The 23,706-nt window shown below is 42.0% G+C and overlaps 1 protein-coding gene across 9 annotated transcripts in view; it reads right to left on the reverse strand.

Moving 5' to 3' along the window:
• Nucleotides 1-1,081: 1,081 nt before the first annotated feature.
• The window catches only part of LOC124003597 (forkhead box protein P1-B-like), a 247,620-nt gene continuing 224,995 nt past the window's right edge, over nucleotides 1,082-23,706 (reverse strand). For 8 of the 9 annotated variants that reach the window (XM_046311980.1, XM_046311979.1, XM_046311978.1 and 5 more), the window contains 7 exons: nucleotides 13,673-13,880; nucleotides 13,430-13,506; nucleotides 12,597-12,698; nucleotides 10,211-10,332; nucleotides 9,338-9,407; nucleotides 8,950-9,116; nucleotides 1,082-5,839 (listed from right to left, as the gene is read on the reverse strand). In XM_046311980.1, the coding sequence (XP_046167936.1) occupies nucleotides 5,701-5,839; nucleotides 8,950-9,116; nucleotides 9,338-9,407; nucleotides 10,211-10,332; nucleotides 12,597-12,698; nucleotides 13,430-13,506; nucleotides 13,673-13,880 (885 nt within the window). In that variant the 3' untranslated portion in view covers nucleotides 1,082-5,700. The remainder of the gene's footprint in view (nucleotides 5,840-8,949; nucleotides 9,117-9,337; nucleotides 9,408-10,210; nucleotides 10,333-12,596; nucleotides 12,699-13,429; nucleotides 13,507-13,672; nucleotides 13,881-23,706) is intronic. The other variant, XM_046311984.1, reaches the window with a different exon arrangement.

Here is a 23,706-nt window from a genome sequence, read left to right on the forward strand (position 1 = left end):
AAAATCACAAAAACCTCATAATCATCCAAGCTACAAGTCTCTTGAAAGCACACCACTGGAGATACAACAAGGAAATTCAAGGACCTCAACTAGATAAAATATTGCCTGCAAAAAGATTCGTCGTGATTTTCTATATTTTTCCATTAAATCTAGTCTTTCAATGGCTTTAATTAATATTATTAACTGGGTGGTTCGAGCCCTGAATACTGATTGGCTGACAGCCGTGGTATATCAGACCGTATACCATGGGCTCTAATTATGTTGGTAACCAGTTTATAATAGCAATAAGGCACCTCCGGGGTTTGTGATATATGGCCAATATACCACTGCTGAGGGCTGAGGGCTGTGTCCAAGCACTCCGCTTTGCGTAATGCGTAGGAACAGCCCTTAGCCATGGTATGCTGGGAAAATATACCACACCTCCTTGGGCCTTATTGCTTAAATATACTTATGTATAGGAGCAATAAGCTAAGCTAGAAACAATTTATGTCACCTAAAGCTTTTTAACGACTCAATGGAACTATTTGTAATCGCTTGATTCACAAGATTAAAAGTCCTTAGACTTGATCTCTGTCTCCTGTTTTGTAGCCAACATGACCTGTGCTTCCATTATTAAAAAAGCAAGTCTTGGTCATCAGCATTCATTCCCATCAAGAAATCCATATCGCTAATATTTCTGGAATTTTAATGCAGTTACAATTTATAGCTCATCAAATGCTGTTACCTAAATTGCTCTTTTTAATCACAAGATAATTTAATGTTGAGGCTGAAATGATGATGGTCACCATCACAGACTCATAAGTCCTGCAGAAGATGACAAACAGGCCTGTATCTGTGCACTTAAAAAATTGAAAAATTACAATATCAGTGTGTAGGTGGAATCGCTGTGAGGAGATTTTTGGAGTATAAAGTACCCACTTGCTATGGGAAGATAACATGACTCTGTAAATAAATGAATTATCAAGTTGCCTTTTGTCCTTTCTGCGTCCTGCGTTGGTACACACGGACAAAGCAACTATCATTTCAGTGCTTTTTGTATACAGATCCCTGCCATTTAAACCAAGTAAGAAAGGACTTCAGATAACAAGCATGAACAACCAGCATTTTATTGCATTTTTAGAAAGCTTACGTCAGTTACTGAGACTGACTGTACAACAAAATAGTCTGCATCAGACAGACCAGGAATGATGAGGAGATTACAGACTGATGATGGAGGTGATGAGCAGGATCTTTAGTTAATAAACAGAAAACTACAGAGTACAGCTTCAACAGAAAACTAACTTAGCTGCTGCATTAAAGCACTGTGACAGCTGCTCTCCTGTACCCTCCTTCCTCCCTCCATCCCTCCTCCAGAAGCATGGGTTAAGAGGGTGATGGTACAACACAGTGGTGAATGACAGTGGGGTGGTCATGATTGATAGAACCGTGGTAAATTAGCATGGCTGCAAGTGTCTTGAGGGGAAATCTAACGCCACCTACACAGAGCACAGCAAAGTCATAAGGTTACTGATATTTCTTGTTTTACAATCAACATATATCATAGGATGAGTACAGAGTCCGATTCACATCCGACTTTTAGCCTTTAACCTTTGTGCTCCACTTAAGTCGGCTACCTGCTGTGCTTGATTTTTACTGATCAAAAAATAAACATTTCCAAACAGTTGAGATATTTAGAGGCCAACTAAAAAGCGATATGTATTTCACCTAATGAGGATGTACTGAACATGATGATGACACATCTTTGATAATATATGTAGGAGTGGATGGATTCCTCTGGGGAAAAAAACAAAGCATTTAACAAATGTTCTTTACATCTTGGCACTGCATATTTTTCTTCTTTTCCCTATTTGTTTCAGATAAAATATCATTAGATTGATACACCCTTATATTATTACTGACCACTTAGCCATTCTTTTTCATCTCTGTGACCCTGGAATTAGTCATGCAAGATATCTCCGTCTTGTAGAGGAAATATACCTGTCTGCCATTTCTCCGAGCACTAATGTTTATAGCCACAGAAGGCAGTGGTTAGACCATCAAAAGGAAGTATCAAAAACAGCTTAACACACGGAAGAAAACAATCTGTACAAAATCCTTAGGTCAATGATAACAGAGAAAAGTCTGTTTTCTATTTTACAGTTTAAAATCCAAAATCTGGGATAATCCCCAACCCTGCCCCGCCCATCTCGCACAGATGTCTGCATGTATGACTTTTTAAGCAAGGATTACTAAGTAAAATACATTTGCAGCACAGTTTGCTATTCCAATACATACAGCAGTTTTCATAGCTATTTTATAGTTCATACAAAGCCGTTGTGATAAAGCAAAAAGAGTAACACAAATGCATTTTTGATCTTTGAAAGACACAAGGAAAGAAAATGACAAGACAAAGACAAGGCTATACTGACATGTACGTACACCCTACTGTTGGAAAGCCCATGACCAAACAAATGTCAATAGATTGTGGAAAATGGGATCAAATAAAGCTGGGTGATTTCTTCATGACAAAAGGCCTAAGGTTTGGATTGTGAGACCCTCAAGATAAACAAGGTCTAATTTTATATTCTTTTACTTTTTTGGGGTGTTTTTTACAAAAACAATCTCTCTCTCCAGTTTTAGACGACACATGCAAGACATAGAACAAAGTACAACTGGGTGAAAGTTTTCTTTTCACTTTTCATTGAATTATTCCCTATAGGTTGGAACTGAGGTATGCATACAGTTTTGGCAGGCTGTTATCATCAGTAATGACAAGCTACACATACTGAGAATGTTCAAATCTCCCCCTTTACAATACCAAGTAAACCAGCAAAAGAGTAGATTTGAATGAGCTCAAGTTGTTCTCACGATCCCAGTCCGGCTGTTACTGACCCATCCCACAGCTGCATGATAATGGATATTAAATACATTTTCTGAAAACCACAGACTGCCCTTTTCATGTGTAAATGTAAATGCATGGTGGAATGTTCAAAGAACTGCCATAAAGTACCCTGTACCCAGCTTATTAGTTGACAGGAGTGTTTTTTAATATAAAAAGTAATACGTTGACAGAAACTAAACACAATCATAAAGCCTTACCAATGTTAACAGAGAACAGTAGAATCCCGTCAAGATAGCAGGACTCACTCAAAAGTGGCATACAATCATTGGAAAGGATACAAATTCATAAAGAATAAAAAATAAAACAAAATATTTAATCATTGGGTGGTCCAGTTGAAGTATAGAATCCTTTTCACATTGTTCTCTACAAAGCTCTCCTGTCTACTGCGAAATCATTGCCATCCTCATTATGACCATAATCTCCTTTCACCCCCCTAGGTTGCACAGCAATCTGCTGCTGATAGACAGAGCGATGCCCTTTCCTCTCGTTGGCCCAAAGAATATGTTCCCCTAATTTGGTCATAATGTTTGTCTGACTCTCTGCATCTCCCTTTCAGTTGTGGTCACTGCAAAGTCCTGCAGCTACTGCACTCAACAAGAGACTCCTTTGGCTTTAAAGCTAATGACAGTCAGACAGCTTGAGGAGCGTCTTCTAATCAATGTGCTATTGGATTGACACAGTTGAGACTATACTCCATCTTTAGATCCTTTCACAGCCAATGGGAGAGAATGGAGGATATTTGGCCTTATCTGCTATTGCATGAAACAGAGAACATTGTTTTTACTTTGTAGTTCATCTTTGGTCGTCACAGAACAAGATTTTAGAAACATCAACAACTAAAAACAAAAGTTACAAAAAAAATAAAAAATAATAATAAATAAAAAAATGCAAAGTGGTTGGTTGCAGTCTTTAAAAAGTAATGTTTGTGAGTCTTTGTATGAGCCTGTTTCATATCATAAACCAACACTACAGTAGGATCAAGCCTTGTATTCAGCCTCACAGCCCCAGCATCAATCCCATCCACCCTATTGCAGGGTCTACATCACTACTCTGACTTAGTCATTGGGTTCTGCTGATGTTGACCCCAAACAGTACCCAGATCATCAGTTACCTTGTGGTGTGTGGGTTTCTGGGGGCATAACATGTCTGCCAATACTGGAATGAAGCAATGGTCAGGTCTTATTGCCAGTTTTTGGGATTATCCCTAAATTAAGAACATGGATATTTCATCTGATGTGTGTAATTATTAATAATCACAAACAAATTTGAGAGCCAACTGGTCATGCATAAAAAAATTAACTTTGATATCTTCAAGCAAGGCCAAACAATCCTTCCATGACTGAAATTACAGTGTGGAAAACTATACATGTTTGAACTACAATGAGAGTTGTGTTCAGGAATCACAATTAGTTAGTCTAAAATATTATCTTTGTAATACACACCTGACAATTGATTTTCTTTCTTAAACTGGGAGCTTGCGAATGATCAGAAATTTGGTTGCAGCTAACGCACTGCCCTGAAGGGCTGTTTTAAAATATAATTGAATGAGGATAAATCATAACCTGCATGATTTCTCTGTCATTCATTCCCATCTTAAATGAAACTTCATTGATGCATGGAGAGAGCCTTCATTACGAGTAGTGCATTGTGGATGGACTTGATGAGCTTGGGGGGATGCAATGAAGATGGACTTGATGAGCTTGGGGGGGATGCGATGAGGATGGACTTGATGTACTTGGGGGGATGTGATGAGGATGGACTTGATGAGCTTGGGGGGATGCGATGAGGATGGACTACATGTTGGAGGGGTGGCATTCTGAAGCATGTGGAACAAATGACAGAAAAATACTACATGGTATTTGACATTCTGCTTCATGTTAAAAAAAAAGAGAGGAAACAACAAGAAAGGAAATCCTAAACATCCATCATTAAGTGCTGACCATACAGAATCTCCACAGCCTGGGCATGAGGTCTGATCAGTTACAGAAATCAAATGCAACAACAACAAACAATGGAAAATACATATTTTAAACCCTCACCCTCAAAACACACCAAAAAACATCCCTCCCTAGATGGAAGCAAACCAATGAAATGTTGAAGGCAGTGACCATGAACAAAATCTACACACACACACACACACACACACACACACACACACACACACACACACACACACACACACACACACACACACACACACACACACACACACACACACACACACACACACACACACACACACACACACACACACACACACACACACACACACACACACACACACACACACACAGAGCGTAAATTAAACGTCATTCAATATCTCTTGGGTTTATGGGCATGTGTGTGTGTTTGTGTGTGTGTGAGAGAGAGAACCCCTCTGCAGTCCATGCTCAGTGTGGTTGAGTGGGCTGTATGCAATCCATACTGGCTGCACAGTGCAGGTCCAAGTTCATACTGGCTGCACAGTGCAAGTCCAAGTCCATCCTGGATTTGAAGCCAGCATGCTGACCAAGAAGTCATCCCCAGTACCAAACATGTCCATCCAACGCATGTAGAGTAGAAATTACTTTTTTCTTATTTTCGTTCACTTAAACCAAAAAGTAGATATAAATCAAAAATACTCCCAAGTGGGACGTATTCTCTTTCTTGTGTTTTTCACTATGTATTTAATGGCACTAAAAGTCAATTGGAAACATTTGATAGCTGTCATCAGAGGACTGAGACTGCAGTCTTGTATCTGTATGATCTGTGACGTTGTGGCGTCTCACAGATGACTAAGGTTAGTTCTGTCTCTGGGAGGGGCCCCTGGGGGCCCGACCTTACAGCATGTCATCGTGGCCCTGGTCGTCATCGTAATCTCTGTGGTGATCGAAATCTGGACTGTGGTTGGCCGTCGTCACCAGGGAGAGGGGGCCTTCGTGGTCCTCCGGGTCCAGCGGTTCCTCTTTAATGTGATGCCTGCATGGAAACAGAACACAAACAGACAGTGGATGTTCCAGTTTATCTTTAGTTGGTTAATCCCTTGTTGAACCTTTCATTCCCTCCTCAAAAGAGAATCACAGACATGTATTGATTCAGATTTAAAAGAGAAAGGAGGAACAAAAACAAACGAGTGGCTCGAATGAATCTCTGAGATGGGCCTCTCTTGGCTGGTGTTGATAACTTCACCTTCTTTTAAGGTATTCCAATCCCAGGAAACCTGCAGGCTTTATTTTCATAGCAGCCGACAACAGGGTATTCACTTAGAACTGATAAATGAGGAAGATTAACAATGTGCGACGGGGAGAGAGGAGAATGGACTCTGCGGAGGGAGAGAGTGGGCTGTTGTCAGCTTCCTGGTGGCGGTAGATCAGTGACAGCGAGCGCTGTGTGTTCCTCTTCCTACTCGTTAACATGCACAACCTGCGAGGCGGGTCTCCAGAGGACGACCCCGAGCCGGCTTCTATCATTAATCAACTTCAAGCAAACACAGCGACCAGACACCGCTATACATGCTTTAAACTCCAAAATTAATGCATATTTTCACCAAGTGTCAATAATGGAAGAAAAGCGCTGGCAGGAAGGCGCGAGAGCAGAGCAGAAAGGCGAGCTCAACACAACACTGTGATAAGAAAGAGAGCCCTTAAGAGAATAATAACGCTGTCAGTTGTAAACAAGGCAAAACATGAACCCAGCCCACTGCCTGGGCAAAGGGGGCTCTACGAGATCTGCCAAATTTCTCATTACAGAAACACCGCAGGAATAAAGCGCACGGGAAGGAGGCCCGACTAGTGCAGAGAGGAGGGAAAAAATGAAAACATTATGAGAAGCTGCAGGATATTTCCCATTCTAACCTGTAGTGCCAACCCCGTGCTGTACGGCGTCAGTAGGAGACGCTGAGCCCATTTTGAACAGCGACCAGGGACAAGCATGTTCTCTGTCCCCCCAGACTCATCTCATTTATTTACCCACAAATGTCTTATGTGATATGCAAATATTTTGATGGAGACATTTCTATGCTAATGAGCTGACACATTTAGTGTAGGTGTGATTATAAAACAGGGGAAAAAGTAAAGTTAGCTTTTCTATTGGTTTCAGATCAAAGTAACTTCACAAGTCACATCGCCTCAGGTCTCAATCCCTGGCTGCAGGGCAAACATGAAATTGTTATTATTATGCTATTGAACTGCATGCTGACTCCACACTCTGCTAATTAGCTGGCTGGGTCTGGATACCTGATTATAGTCAGCCTGTAAAAGAGAAAAGCCCTGGTTTCTTCTCTGTAGTAAAAGTCTAACTCTGTCTAACACCATGCAGGTCTTTGAGCTAGACAGCTGGTAAACACATGTAAGGCCTGGACCACTCCATAGCCAGTAGTTGTCTGTAAGCCAGGTGAAGACCTGTGAGACGTTGGGTCTATGAGCTAGGTTTGGTTTGTGTGGGATGAGGATGTAGTGATTCTGTAGCTTGTGTGAGGTGTGTCTCTTGGAGAATGGAGAGGAGAGAGGGAGCTGGCTTTAGAGCAATAGAGGTGCTAGCAAGTAAACTTGAACTTTTGTTTGAAGGTGTGCTGCTTCATAGAAGATAGAAGAAATGGTGCTTTGCACGAATGCACTAAAGTTTTACGCTCTGATGCATTTTGTACTTATATAAAGCTTATCCACATACAGTCATTGTGAAAATAGCTCAGTATATGGGTTTTATCAGCCTCAAGATAAAGAGAGGGAGAGAGATGAGGCAGCCTTTGGGCCAGCACATCCATCCTGTCTCTGCCTTTCCTGTTCCAGAGCGATGCCCAAAGCTATGTTCACAGTGATTAGGGATGGCACTTTCCTCCATTTCGCCACAAGCTCATTACTGCACCTTTTTGTTTTCAGGCACAATTTCCCTCTAGCTGAGATATTTCACAGGGCCATCCCTAAATCTAGCAGAGCTGCACATCGGTGGTCTGCCCCACATCTGGAAATTATGCTGCCTGCCCCATATTATTTTAGGCTTAGAACATAGAAGACAGTGCTATACAACAAGTGAATAGGGAACTGCGGTTTCCAGGCAGACCACAGTTTTCCTACATGGGAACCTTGGACTATTTCTTCTAGACTAATTATGATTTTTTTGTTGTTTTTCTTTCGACGACCGAGAGGGTTTTGAATGTGTTCTAACTCATGTTTCAGTGTAGAGGAGACGACAGCTCTTTCACTTTGTGTTCTGGCATTTTGTAAATATATTTTTTTTTAATTGGAGGGGTGATTATGGCGGGACTCAGCCGACAGTTGGACAATTTTTTAAACCGTAATAAAGTAGAGTTATAAACTTTGTGTTGAAATAACAAGAGGGCTCCAGTCTTTTCTTCCCAGCCTGCCTGGCTTTGGAGTTTCCTTTTTCAGGGAAGGCTACAGCCATAGCCACGGTTCTGACCCTTCATTCAACCGCACCAATGACATCCTTATTTTATTTAGCATTGTTTCATGTTCCTTAAATATGTTATTTACATGTAACATCCAATTTTAAGGCATTTTTGGTGATATTAAAATGCTAGATCAAAAAATGTGTTTGGGCATCCCGAGTGGCACAGTGGTCTAAGGTACTGTATCGCAGTACTAGAGGTGTCACTAAAGACCCGGGTTTAATCCCAGGCTGTATCACAACCAGCCGTGATTGGGAGTCCCATAGGAAGGCGAGGGTTTGACCGAGGAGGTTTTACTAAGCTCATCGCGCTCTAGCGTCTCCTTGTGGCGAGCCGGTTGTCTGCAGGCTGACCCCAGTCGTCAGTTCAACTGTGTTTCCTCAGACACATTGGTGCGGCTGGCTTCCGGGTTAAGGGGGCGGGTGTTAAGAAGCATGGTTTGATGGGTCATGTTTGGAGGACGCATGACTCGACCTTCGCCTCCCGAGCCTGTTGGGGAGTTGCAGCGATGAGACAAGATTGAAATTGGGGAGTAAAAGGGGGTAATTCAAATTTTTTTTTTTATAATGTTTGATCAAATCCATTCTGTTTGGGATCTATTTGAATCAGTGACCAGCTGAAACGCTTTCCTTCCCTTCAGGCTTAAACAGATACTGTAAATAGAAAGTAAGGAGCCACTCACATAGCTGGCAAGGGAGACCGTCCTGGGCTGCTGTCACTGCCGTTGCTGTTTCCATGGTCCATCGCTCCAATCATCTCCTCTCGGATGGCATTCGCCAGCGAGTTGAGGGTAGGACTTCCAATGGAAGCAGTAGTGTATAGAGGTATATTGTTTTCTGCCATTGAAGCCTGAAAAGCATGCACAGTGTTAAAACAGTGAAACGGAAGAGAACTGTCAGCACATTTCAGCTTCCCTCCATCCCACCAACACTACATTCAAAAACAAGTAAGTGACCAGGAGTCGGAGGTGGAGACAGTGTTATGTTTATTATTTCCTGCCTTTCTTTCCCCTCACAGTGAAAGGGTACAAGGTAAATAGAGCTTGATACTGAGACAGAAATCATATTTACCTGGAAGGCTGCAGAGAGAGCCGGACCATAGCCCAAGCTGGTCTGGATGTTCTTCACTAAGGCTGGACTTCTGCAGACAACAACTTTAGTTTAGAAAATGCTCGTAGTTCATTTGATAAAATGCTGGTAATTGTATCACACAATGAAAACGCACTGACTCATTTAAATGAATTGTTTTCATTGTAAGGAAGACAAGTTGATGGAAGCAGTTTTTGTAAAAGCATGATGTAAAAAGGAAGAGCTAAACACAGCGACATGATGGGAACACAGAGGCAGAGCATGCAGGTAGTGGGGGGAGGAGCTGGGGATCAAGAGGCGGGGTGGGCCAGGCAGACGTTCTTACTGTACTAGGAGCTCATCAAAGTTCTCATCAGCTGTGTATTTCTGAGGCCGGCCTCGCTGTATATGGCGGCCGCATTTAAACTCCTCATCATCAACAGTCCAAAAGGACCCAAACTCGTCCTCTACTCTCACAAAGCACTTATGTTGGGAAAGGTTGGTGCGGATGGTACCCTGGGTGGGAGACAAGCAGCAGGGCAGCCAGATGCATATGCAGTGACCACAACACAACAGCACAGAAGACAGACAGACAGATAGACACAGGGACAGACAGACAGATAGACACAGGGACAGACAGAGGGACAAGGGAGGAAAGGGTAAGGATCAAAATGAAAATGAAAACAAGTACAAGCCAATGTGGGTGATGATGCGACACCAGGGGCAGAGTACTGAAAGCATGGGGGATGCTGCACACCAAAGCAAGCAGGGACTTTGGGGGGGCATCGTGGCACACAGACAATGAGATGGAGCAGCCTCTTCCCATAGATCCACAACCAGCCAGACACGAGAGTCGGCCAGAGATAGCAGACCTACCCAGTGATCTTTTGTGGCCTTCTCTTTTGGAACTCTAGTTCATCCACTGTCCACACAGCCCCTTTAACGTTTTCTACTCGCACAAAACATTTGTGAAGACTAAGATTATGCCGGACTGCGTTCTGCAGTTGGTTTAAAAAAAGAAGGGAGAGAAAAATTCTATCAACACATGAAAACATCTAATCATTAACATTTCATTTCAGAGAAGAAACATTTAGACAGGCACATACATGATAGAACCTTGTACATTTTTTCAAGTATCAGTGATCTATCGGCAGTAAAGTTTCAAACAAGAAAAAGATTGTGGAAATATTTTCCAGTTACTATGGCAATACAGTTTCATTTCATCAACATCCTTTAAAAGATATCATTCACAGAGCCTTAAGTTATGATGAGCCATTTGAGAAGAGTCACCAAGACCTTGATAACAAAAACCCAGACTGAACAAAGACCTTGATCAAATAAACCAGTCTGTTATGCTTGTTAGTTTCAGTTATGACTTTACCTAACAATAAGGAAGAAGACATTTCCAAACGCTTTAGCTGTTGGCTTACATTATAAGCTTTTTCATGAGACCATTGAGTATGAAGGTTACCTTTTTTAAATTAACCAATCACTGACACATGAGATTAGAACTCTGTAAATGTATTGGCCACTTGTCATCTGAGTACCTTAGTGTGTTTGTGTGTGTATGCACGCCAATATGCAGGAGTGTGTCACAGTGTAGGATTTTTGTTTATAACTCAAATGTGCCCCTATGGTCGGGCTGTCAGAGACAGGGGAAACAGGCAGTTAGAGAGCTGAGAGAGGACAGTGAGCCGTGGAGAGGGGCTAGGGGGTCTCACTCACAGCTGCACTGTGGATACGCTACACTACAGGCCCTCCTTGCCATATGAGGGTAGCCTTCAATGCTTCATCACTCTTTTCTCTTACTCCTTCTCTCCTCCTCCTTTTTGTCTGCCCTCTCTTTTTTTCTGGGGTTTGTCTGCCTGTGTGTGTGTGGCCCAGTGGAAAATAAATAAGGTGTTCTCAGTTTAAATTCTGTGGGAGGGTCTCGGCCAGGAGTCCCTGGCAGCACATTGGTGTGTTAAACCGATGCCACCCACCACCAAAAACATCTCCAAATATTAGCTGGGGATTTTTTACAAGAATGAACGTTTTCCCTCATAATTTGTCTGCAAGGCAACGGACAGTGTTTGTGTTAGGAGTGGCTCTATTTAGATATAATACATGTGGCAAGGTTATGAATTGGATACAGGCTCATTCATTGCATTTAAACTTGATATATTTCACTATCATTTACACTGAACAAAAATATAAAGACAACATGTACATTGTTGGTCCCATGTTTCATGAGCTGAAATAAAAGAATCCCTGAAACTTTCCATATGCTCAAAAAGTTTATTTCTCTCAATGTTTGTTTATATCCCTGTTAGTGAGCATTTCTTTTTTGCCAAGATAATCCATCTACCTGACAGGTGTGGCATATCAAGAAGCTGATTAAACAGCATTATCATTACACAAATATAAAGTACCTTGTGCTGGGGTCAATAAAAGGCCACTATAAAATGTGCAGTTTTGTCGCAAAACACAATGCCACAGACGTCTCAAGTTTTAAGCATGCAATTGGCATGCTGACTGCAGCAGTGTGCACCAGAGCTGTTTCCAGTTCATTTCTCTCATATACTGCCCCCAACGTCATTTGAGAGAATTAGGCAGTACGTCCAACCGGCCTCACAACTGCAGAGATATACTCCCCAGCCCAGAACCTCCACACCCGGCTTCTTTACCTTTGGGATCGTCTGGGGGGGTATGGGGGGGGGGTGCTGAGGAGTATTTCTGTCTGTAATAAATCCATTTTGTGGGGACAAACTTATTCTGATTGGCTGGGCCTGGCTCCCCACTAGGTGGGCCTGCCTGCCAAGTGGGTGGGCCTATGCCCCCCCATGACCTGTTGCAGCCCTGCCCAGTCATGTGAAATCCATAGATTAGGCCCTAATTTATTTATTTCATTTGACTGATTTCTTTAGATTAACTGTAACTCAGTAAAATCTTTGAAATTGTTGCATCTTGCATTTATATTTTTGTTCTGTGTACAAAAAACAAGATAGCTTATGCATTGTAAATGTCCACAGAACGACATTATACAGACACAGGCCCTTTAGCTCTTAGATGACTAACATTTGTTTCTGTTTGCTTCAAGAAAAGAAAAACAGCATAACTTTGCTTTGTTTTGTGAATATTGATTTCCTCATACGAACTGTAACTCAGTAAAATATTTGAAATAGTTGCACAATGCATTTATATTTTTGTTCAGTATAATTCCACAAGATCAACACAACAATCCCTGCCCTTTATATTAGTCTATGGTGAAGACTGATTTTACCTTCCATGTCGCGGCATTGCGCCTGAAATATGCAAACATTCGTGTGAACCAGTTGTAAATTTCATTTAGTGTTAGCTGCTTTTCCGGGGATTCAAGGATACCCTGGAAAAGACCAAGAGACAGAAACAACATTTAACATTTTGTTCCCTCTGAAAAACAAACATTTTGTTCCCTCTGAAAAACAAACATTATTCACAAGTGGCATGCAGGTTGTCTGTGCTCTCCTGAAAGAACACAGACAACATGGTCTGTCTGTGTGATTTTGTGCACGCTCTGTACCCTCTTGCTTTGTTTATGGAACACTGTCTGGTTCCCATTCAAATTTCGCAATTTGAATATATTTCTTTTGGCAGTGTAAATGGAGGGAAGCGAAAACATTTCTCAGGCAGATTACAGGCCAGCAATTACGCCAGGCTCAGATTAATTCCTGAGATCACAGATTACTGCGAGCCGGCCGATAATTGACTGGCCATCTTAGAACAGGTTCAGGTTCATCCCTACTGTTGTGTGAAATGAATTTCATAATCACATTCACTGTAATGCTTAATCAAAAGTAATTGTTATATATGGCTGTCCCGAGCGCATTCTTCCACTCATTTGCAGATGGTTAATCTTCCGCTGCACGTCTAAATTGTATTTGAAATTTAACAAGGAGGCATAGAGAAAAAATAAGCAGTTTGTGTCTTGGCTGAATATTTATCTGCTGCGTGCCCTGTTAACGACGGAAGCCACTGAAGCAGATTAAAGGCCCTATTCCTTTAAGTGACAGATTAAATGCATTACAAGTTACCAGCCCAGAGCAGATCGGAGCCAGCCGAGCAGAGGATCCTTACCTGGCGTATTAACGAGGCATACGTGAAGGGAGGTCTGACTTCAGCATTCATGTAGAACTCTTTGTTCTGGACAATATCTGTACAAGGGTAGCAACCACAACATACAGACGGACATAGACAAAAGCCATAGTTAGTAGCTATTATAGACACAACATTTCCATTTGCAGTCTGATAGAATTTAAATTGTATGTGTGTGTGTGTGTGGGTGGGGGGTGGGGGTGGGGGGCTATATGGGTCCAGTACCTGGGGAGATTGGCATGTTGTACTTATCAGAGTAACGTCGGCGCATGGGGCCCACACTGTGGTGGATGCTGTTGGGGGTGATGACGGAGTGGGCCTGGGACAGGGGCGTCAGGGGGCCGTGGGGGTGGTGGGGGTCTGGGGCAGGCTCAGGGGGTGAGGCCTCATGGGGGGCTGTCTTGGACAGGGTGACGCTGGACACCAGGTTGAGCTGGGAGAGAGAGTAAACAAAACACAACACAGACAGACAGACAGACAGACAGACAGACAGACAGACAGACAGACAGACAGACAGACAGACAGACAGACAGACAGACAGACAGACAGACAGACAGACAGACAGACAGACAGACAGACAGACAGACAGACAGACAGACAGACAGACAGACAGACAGACAGACAAGAGCTTGTTAATTATCCAGTGTCTCAAGACGCCTCATTGGCTAGGCTGATCACTGCTTTAATTATGGGCCACCCTGAGGATGATCCGTGAACGTTTGCTAAACGTCCTGTTCACTCTCTCTCCACCTCCTTCTCCATCCTTCACTTCTTTCACCTCCTCCTCATGGATCTCTCTCTTCTCCTCCTCCTTCCCTAACGGCTCAGCTTCCTGCTCTCTGTTTGCCTCCCTTTGTTTGATCTGGCAGATCACACCCCCACACTTCAACCAACCCCCTCCCCTCCCCGGGGATGGGCGACTGGCAAGGGTGAGGGGAGATGGGCGGCACTAACAGCCCTAACAAATGACAGTGAGATTCTCACCTCCCGCTGAGCAACCACTAATAAGCCACGTAGAGGAAGCAGACAATCTGGGCTAATTACAAGCTGAAATTGTATTGTAAGGACTCTAATTAGGAGATGCTTATGGAGGTGATGTGATGATTAAATGCTGTATCTAAATGACCCCATCATCAGGGCTACGCTGGCTGGCGCAAAATGGCTCCGGAATATTTTGTAGAAGGGGGAGAGAGAGGGTTTGCTGTTCTTTCGAGGGGTGGGGTGTGAAAAGGGAGTGGGGAGAGATATTAGTAATAATGTCTACAAGGTAAACTAATTAAGCCAAGTGCTCCAAAGGTATACCATGGCTTCCAGCAGATGTGTCTGCTTCCAAACACTGCCTCCACAGTGGAGCAGCAGTCAAGTGGAACATTCTAGCCTGACCCTTTGCTCCAGTTATTAATTTGCAAGAATACTAATGACACATATACATATTCCCACAAAATTGTTATAATTGCTAATTTGCCCGAAGGAGGCCAGTTTCCAAATTAAACACCACTTCAGTCAGCGAGGAAAGAGGGGAGGAAAAAACAGAGAGAGAGAGTGGGCAGGAGGCGTCACCTCTTTGACAATCATTTGCGGACTTTGCTAACAAATTAATGAAAAGTCGAAGCTGTCAATTGCTTTGGAGGTATCAGATGTCAAATTCGTGCTGATAATGGTTGTGGGTGGCTGGAGATGCAAGGAAGGCGGGGGGCTTGAAGGTGAAAGTGAACAGACAGTGTTTAACATCTCACCCCCATCACATGGAGCCTACATGGCCACCCAATTACCACAACCCTATCAGCAGTCATTACCATTGAGATGGCCCCATATGATAGACAAGTATAGAATAAAGAAATCTGGGGCTAGCTGCATGGCTGGCACCACTGCTTAATTCATCATTGACATGGCATTGACTTAACCAGGTTACGGCTAGTGTGATTTTTTAAATTAAATGCATTTTTTAAAATTAAATTAAATGCATATTTGTATTCATTTGCATTTCACTTGCTAAAACAAATGAATTGTGTCTGTTTTTTTCTGCATCAATAGAGATATGTATGCATTTAATGTTAATTTACAATTCTGAGGCCGTAATATGCCTTTTGACAGAGTTCTTCACAAATACATGAAGGATCTGAATTTGATCACCCTGTTATAGGATCATTTTCCTGCAATGCAGGGAATGTAAAAATTCTAGTGTATTTAAGAAAGCCTCAGAAGTATGTAATTTCCACTTTCAAATTTCAGACTTGATCAACCCCTGAAAAAATGTCCATTAACACATCACTGTATACTGTAGATTCACTACTGTAAATTCACTACTGTAAATTCACTACTGTACAAGTGTGTTATTCTAAATCAAGACCCAAATAAATCACACTTGGGTTTATTGTTTTCTGACACAATACTATCAATAGGCTGGGCGTCTGACTTATTTTCCTGTTGACTAGCAGTCTTTGTTTCATGTTTCATCCATATTCCCAAGCCATAAACAGTGAGTGGCCCTCAACAATAGGCCATACAGCCTGGTAATAGCATGGCCTTTGTTTCCCCTCACCATTTGGGCTCACTCCAGTGCAGAGACAAAATGAGACTTCACACAGAAATTAATTAAATGGTAATGGGTGATCTAATTATACTGGCTTTGATTCGCCAAGCTGCTAAAGAAAAAATAAACAAAAATTCCCTCCTTAATTTTAATTATGTACTGTGAAAAGGTCAGATTTCTGACAAGAATGCTTAGTGACACCAACTACAGACACACAATCCCACAACCACACAATGACAACTACTAACACATATGCATCGCACACACAAAACACGCACACACACACAGTTTATGCGCTGCATTCTGTCTTGATTTTTTTTCCAATCAAGCTCAAAGGAATAAACACAATCCTATTCAGTTGACACTGTGTATGTACAGTATATGCTTGCTGGGTATTTAATCTAGGCTAACTGTTAATTAGACCATTTATGTAGGAGAGTGTACTGTATGACGTGTGCTGTAGATACACTACATGATCAAAAGTTTGTGGACACCTGCTCGTCGGACATCTCATTCCAAAATCATGGGCATTAATATGGAGTTGATCCCCCCTTTGCTGCTATAACAGCCTCCACTCTTCTGGAAAGGCTTTCCACTAGATGATGGAACATCTCGGTCGGGCACTGATGTTTGGCGAATAGGCCCGACTTGCGCAGAATTGTCTAGAATGTCAATGTATGCTGTAGCATTAAGATTTCCCTTCACTGGAACTAAGGGGTCTTTGCCCAATCCATGAAAAACAGCCCCAGGCCATTATTCCTCCTCCACCAAACTCTACAGTTGGCACTATGCATTTGGGCAAGTAGTGTTCTCCTGGCATCTGCCATACCGAGATTTGTCCGTCGGACTGACAGATGGTTAAGCATGATTCATCACTCCAGAGAACGTGTTTCTACTGCTCCAGAGTCCAATGGCGGCGAGCTTTACACCACTCCAGCCGACGCTTGGCATTGCGCATGGTGATCTTAGGCTTGTGTGAGGCTGCTCGGCCATGGAAACCCATTTCATGAAGCTCCCGACAAACATATATTGTGCTGACGTTGCTTCCAGAGGCAGTTTGGAACTAGGCAGTGAGAATTGCAGCCAGGGACAGACAATTTTTATGCTTCAGCACTTGGTCCCGTTCTGCGAGCTTGTGTGGCCTACCATTCGCGGCTGAGCCGTTGTTGCTCCGAGACATTTCCACTTCACAATAACAGCACTTACAGCAGCTCAAACAGGGCAGGAATTTGAAGAACTGACTTGTTGGAAAGGTGGCATCCTATGACGGTGCCACATTGAAAGTCACTGAGCTCTTCAGTATGGCCATTCTACTGCATGGCTGTGTGCTTGAGTTTATATACTTGTCAGCAACGGGTGTGGCTGAAATAGCCAACTCCACTAATTTGAAAGGGTCTCCACATAATTTTGTACATATAGTGTATGTGCTCCTAATTAATCAATGGAAACTGGTATTGTTTCTAAGATCCACGATTCACATTATTTTTGCTGATGATTCACACAAGAATTTCGATTCACTAATCAATGAAGCCAACTCAGGCATGGCCAAGTTTTCTAAATGGTTCCAGATAAAACAAAATCTTAAAATGAAAAAAAATGCAACTTTTGTAAAAAAAGATATATATCCAGAATCTCAATTAGTGTGAATGAAATGGACTGCTGCAAAGTGGTGAAGTCCGTTGCTATCATCAGAAAGATTAGTGGTTTGGTTCATCGGGTTTGCTTCCTAATACTATACTACAGCCTAATTTACCCATATCTCATTTACTGCAATAATGTCTGGGCCAGTACATATGCTTCCTACCTACACAAGTTACTCATCATACAGAAGAAATGTGCACCTCCTCTAACTCCTTGGCTCCATCTGCCCCTCTGTTTAAGAGACTCAATATAGTGTCTATCCACAACATTAATATATTTATGCACCTTCATCTACAAATACACATACCTCCCAGACAGCCTACCTAGGGTTGGGAGGTATCCAGATTACATGGTATTACCGGTATTGCACACAAGGGTTGCTATTTTTTTTCAAATGTAAAAAACAAAAAACAAACATAACTTACCAGAATGCTAACAAAATGCTAACAAGTACTAAGGAATTCTCATAGCGGAAGCTAGGTAAATGCTAACGAGCGCATGCATTTAAGACAGACAACCCAGCTCATAAAGTTATGCAAGTATCTCAAAACACAGTTTTCAGCACACACACAAAACAACTATTATGATGGGATTGTCTCTGCTGCTGTTACTAAGAAGCTTGATCTTGCAAGTTAGCAAAACCCGGCTGGAGAGAATTTATTAGGCACACCTTAGATAGTTCACTTAATAGTTATAAGATATATAGTTGGCAAACATTAGTAGTGGATTTCATACAAGTGTAACTTGATCCCCTCATTTAAGCATGGCTCTTGTAACGCCAGGGTAGTGGGTTCGATCCCCGGGACCACCCATACGTAGAATGTATGCACACATGACTGTAAGTCGCTTTGGATAAAAGCGTCTGCTAAATGGCATATATTATTATTATTATTATATTATAAGTTGAGCTGCAAGAGTGACTCACCTCACAATGCTCCCATTTTGCACTTTGTGCTTCTTTGTAAACAAACACATGTGACTAGCTCAAACCGCTGTTTTGGGAAACTAGTCCCAGTAAGCTTCATAATAAAAAGGTTATATAATGAAAATATATCTAATGGGCAAAATAATGAATGTGATCTGCTTGATCTATTACTTAGCGCACAAGTTGACTGCAGGTATTTAATATATTGACAGCACTACTAATATTCAAAGCCCAGAATGTTAACACGTACTAAGGAATCGTCATAGAAAATACTAACCAGTTTTATGTGTTTTATAGTTTTATTCAGTTTTATAGTTTTACAGTGAGTGACTCACAAGGCTCTGGTCTCTGGTCGCTGTTTGCTTGTAAACAAACACCATGTGACACGTGACTGGGAACTACTGTAAAGTACATATTCATTTGACAGATGAAATGAAGAAAGCAACCTATTGCACAAGTTGACTGCAGGTATTTACTTAAAAAGTAGCTAAAATATTAACCTTATTTTTTTTAAACATCCAAGAAAAAGTTAACGGTATTGACAATATTGAAAAACCATCCTGTGGCTTTTTCCAAATACCCCAGTATAATGTATACCGCAATAGCCAAAATCTACCTAAACCTTTCAATGGATTCTTCCAGGTTAATTCCCAAACCCATGCATACAACACAACACAAGACACAACGATAACCTTCACTCTCCCCACTGCAACACCTCACATAGTCAATTCTCTGGCTGATACAGATGTTCCATACTCTAGAATTCCTATCTTCACATTGTCAAAACATCATCATCCCTCAATAACTTAAAGCATAGACTAGAGGTCAGCCTGAAGAACCAAACTACCCAGTAGTTTCCTCCATGTAGCCTAACTTTCATACACACACGCACACACACATATATTTAAAAATGTGTTTTCTTGTATACTGTCACGCCCTGGCCATAGAGAGGCTTTTATTCTCTATTTTGGGTAGGCCAGGGTGTGACTAGGGTGGACATTCTAGTTTCTTTATTTCTATGTTTTCTGTTTCTATCTTTTGGCCAGTTATGGTTCTCAATCAGGGACAGCTGTCTATCATTGTCTCTGATTGGGAATCATACTTAGGCAGCCCTTTTTCCTTTGTAGTTTGTGGGTAGTTGTCTTTGTTAGTGGCACGATAGCCCTAGTAAGCATCACGGTTCTTTGTTTCTTGTTGTGTTGGTGACATTTACATAAATAAAGGAAAATGTATGCTTACCACGCTGCACCTTGGTCCAGGTCATTTCCACAATGACGTCTGTGTCATATACTTAATACATCATGTACATTTATAATTAGTATGCTCTGTTGAACTGATTGAACAAACTTTTGTTGTACTCATATTGTACAGTTGAAGTCGGAAGTTTACATACACCTTATCCAAATACATTTAAACTCAGGTTTTCACAATTCCTGACATTTATCCTAGTAATAATTCCCTGTCTTAGTTCAGTTAGGATCACCACTTTGTTTTAGGAATGTGAAATGTCAGAATAATAGTTGTGAGAATGATTTAAACTTTTATTTCTTTCATCACATTCCCAGTGGGTCAGAAGTTTACATACACTCAATTAGTATTTGGTAGCATTGCCTTTAAATTGTTTAATTTGGGTCAAACGTTTCGGGTAGCCTTTCACAAGCTTCCCACAATAGGTTGGGTGAATTTTGGCACATTCCTCCTGACAGAGCTGGTGTAACTGAGTTAGGTTTGTAGGCCTCCTTGCTCGCACACGCTTTTTCAGTTCTGCCCACACATTTTCTATGGGATTGAGGTCAGGACTTTGTGATAGCCACTCCAATACCTTGACTTTGTTGTCCTTAAGCCATTTTGCCACAAATTTGGAAGTATGCTTGGGGTCATTGTCCATTTGGAAGACCCATTTGCGACCAAGCTTTAACTTCCTGACTGATGTCTTGAGATGTTGCTTCAATATATCCACATAATTTTCTTACTTCATGATGCCATCTACTTTGTGAAGTGTACCAGTCCCTCCTGCAGCAATGCACCCCCACAACATGATGCTGCCACCCCCGTGCTTCACGGTTGGGGTGGTGTTCTTTGGCCTGCAAGCTTCCCCATTTTTCCTCCAAACATAACGATGGTCATTATGGCCAAACAATTCTATTTTTGTTTCATCAGGCCAGTGGACATTTATCCAAAAAGTATGATCTTTGTCCCCATGTGCAGATGCAAACCGTAGTCTGGCTTTTTATGGTGGTTTTGGAGCAGTGGCTTCTTCCTTGCTGAGCGGCCTTTCAAGATATGTCGATATAGGACTCGTTTTACTGTGGATATAGATACTTTTGCACCTGTTTCCTCCAGCATCTTCACAAGGTCATTTGCTGTTGTTCTGGGATTGATTTGCACTTTTTGCACCATAGTGAGTTCATCTCTAGGAAACAGAACGTGTCTTTTTCCTGAGCGGTATGACGGCTGCGTGGTCCCATGGTGTTTATACTTGCGTACTATTGTTTGTACATCTGGAAGTGGTACCTTCAGGCGTTTGGAAATTGCTCCCAAGGATGAACCAGACTTGTGGAGGTCTACAATTTTTTTCAGAGGTCTTGGCTGATTTCTTTTGATTTTCCCATGATGTCAAGCAAAGAGGCTCTGAGTTTGAAGCTAGGCCTTGAAATACATCCACAGGTACACCTCTAATTGACTCAAATTATATCAATTAGCCTATCAGAAGCTTCTAAAGCCATGACATCATTTTCGGGAAGTTTCCAAGCTGTTTGAAGGCACAGTCAACTTAGTGTATGTAAAATTCTGACCCACTGGAATTGTGACACAGTGAATTGTAAGTGAAATAATCTGTCTGTAAACAAATGTTGGAAAAATTACTTGTACTATGCACAAAGTAGATGTCCTAACCGACTTGCCAAAACTATAGATTGTTATCAAGATATTTGTGGAGTGGTTGAAAAACAAGTTTTAATGACTCCAACCTAACTTCTGACTTCAACTGTATATTGTTTTTATATTTATATTATATTTGTTTTGATCTGTTTTTTACCTGTACTGTTTTGTCTGTCACTTGTTGACTTTGGTGCGAATAAATAAAACCTTATGCTTTACTTTAATTGTTAGGATGAAGAAATTAGGCGTTAATTTCTGTTGTAAGCTTTTTCTTCCATCAACACCCACTCCCTGAACAGTCTAAAGCCTAGTCTAACTCAGTCTATATTCTAAAGCCTGGTGTAACCCAGTCTATAGTGTAAAGCCTGGTCTAACTCAGTCTATAGTATGAAGCCTGATCTAACTCAGAGGGCATCTCCAGTTATAGTCTAACTGAGAGCTCCAGCTGAGACTCAGGCCTTGACCTGTGGGATTGCCCCAATGATGCAGCCATGGCTAGACACATTTATCATAGCATATCATTGTAGCTACCAGCATGCACTGCACTGCCACTGGAGAAAAAAGGGTGTCCAAAAAAAAGCAGTGGCCCCCTGAGCTTTAACACAGAGCCCTGATACAGGGGAGAGGAGAAGTAGAGAAGTCAAGATGCTATCTGCTGCCCTAGCCACTTTTCATATACAAATGTCCCTGTGTCAAGCCCTCATTCTCGAAGCCTAATCTACACAATCCGTGTGTGTCACAGAGGCAAAGCTGCAACAGACAACCTATTGTAACTCTACATCTCCAGGAGCTTTATGTTGCCTGCCTGCCTGCCTGCCTGCCTACCTGCCCGCCCGCCTGCCTACGTAGAGCGCCGTATAGAGACTGACTGGAAATAAATGATTGGGGATTTGGAAGGAACTCGTCAGAGGAGAGGACCTATGTGTGTGTGTGTATGTGTGTGTGCCGCTGTGTTCAGCCCCACAGTGTATTGGCCCTCACGCTTGAGGCACTATGAATGAACTGTCACAATGACTGAACTATGGTAATGGGGTTCTTTCTAAAACAGGACAAAATAGCAGCTATATGTAAGCTGTATGTTAAGTGGTACAGCCTATAAGATAAGGATTGAACAGTAAGTCACATAATGGTATGATGACATATAGAGTAGGGATGGTGTTATGGTCCAATGAATGTGGCAAAATAAGACATTGAACAGCCATCAGAATTGCTCTTAACTTGAGAGACATTGTCTTTCTGAAGCTTATTTGATGGAATCAACAAAATACTATGTTCACAACAAGATGTTGAGGGGATTTTTCAATTAAAAGAAATGTCTATATGTAAAAAAATATATATAAATACATATACAGTACCAGTCAAAGGTTTGGACACATCTACTCACATCTTTCTTTATTTGTACTATTTTCTACATTGTAAAATAACTGTGAAGACATAAACACTATGAAATAATACACATTAAATCATGTAGTAACCAAAAAAGTTTTAAACAAATCCAAATATATTTTATATTTGAGATTCTTCAAAGTAGCCACGCTTTGCCTTGATGACAGCTTTGCACATTCTTGGCATGTTTTTCCAACAGTCTTGAAGGAGTTCCCACATATGCTGAGCACATGTTGGCTGCTTTTCCTTCACTCTGCGGTCCAACTCCTCCCAAACCATCTCAATTGGGTTAAGGTGCAACTGAGGCCTGACGGGCCGCCCCCAGGTGGTGAGTGTGGAAACAACATCTCCACCCCGCTGATCCTCAACACTGGGGCCCCACAAGGGTGCGTTCTCAGCCCTCTCCTATACTCCCTGTTCACTCATGACTGCATGGCCATGCACGCCTCCAACTCAATCATCAAGTTTGCAGACGACACTACAGTATTAGGCTTGATTACGAACAACAAAGAGACGGTCTACAGGGAGGAGGTGAGGGCCCTCGGAGTGTGGTGTCAGGAAAATAACCTCACACTCAACGCCAACAAAACAAAGGAGATTTATCGTGGACTTCAGGAAACAGCAGAGGGAGCACCCCCCTATCCACATCGACGGGACAGTAGTGGAGAAGGTAGAAAGTTTTAAGTTCCTCGGCGTACACATCAAGGACAAACTGAAATGGTCCACCCACACAGACAGTGTGGTGAAGAGGGACAACAGCACCTCTTCAACCTCAGGAGGCTGAAGAATTTTGGCTTGTCACCGAAAACACTCACACATTTTTACAGATGCACAATCGAGAGCATCCTGTCGGGCTGTATCACCGCCTGGTACTGCATCTGCTCCGCCCACAAC

This window comes from Oncorhynchus gorbuscha, linkage group LG18 (genome assembly GCF_021184085.1).
Source record: "Oncorhynchus gorbuscha isolate QuinsamMale2020 ecotype Even-year linkage group LG18, OgorEven_v1.0, whole genome shotgun sequence".
Lineage (NCBI taxonomy): Eukaryota > Metazoa > Chordata > Actinopteri > Salmoniformes > Salmonidae > Oncorhynchus > Oncorhynchus gorbuscha.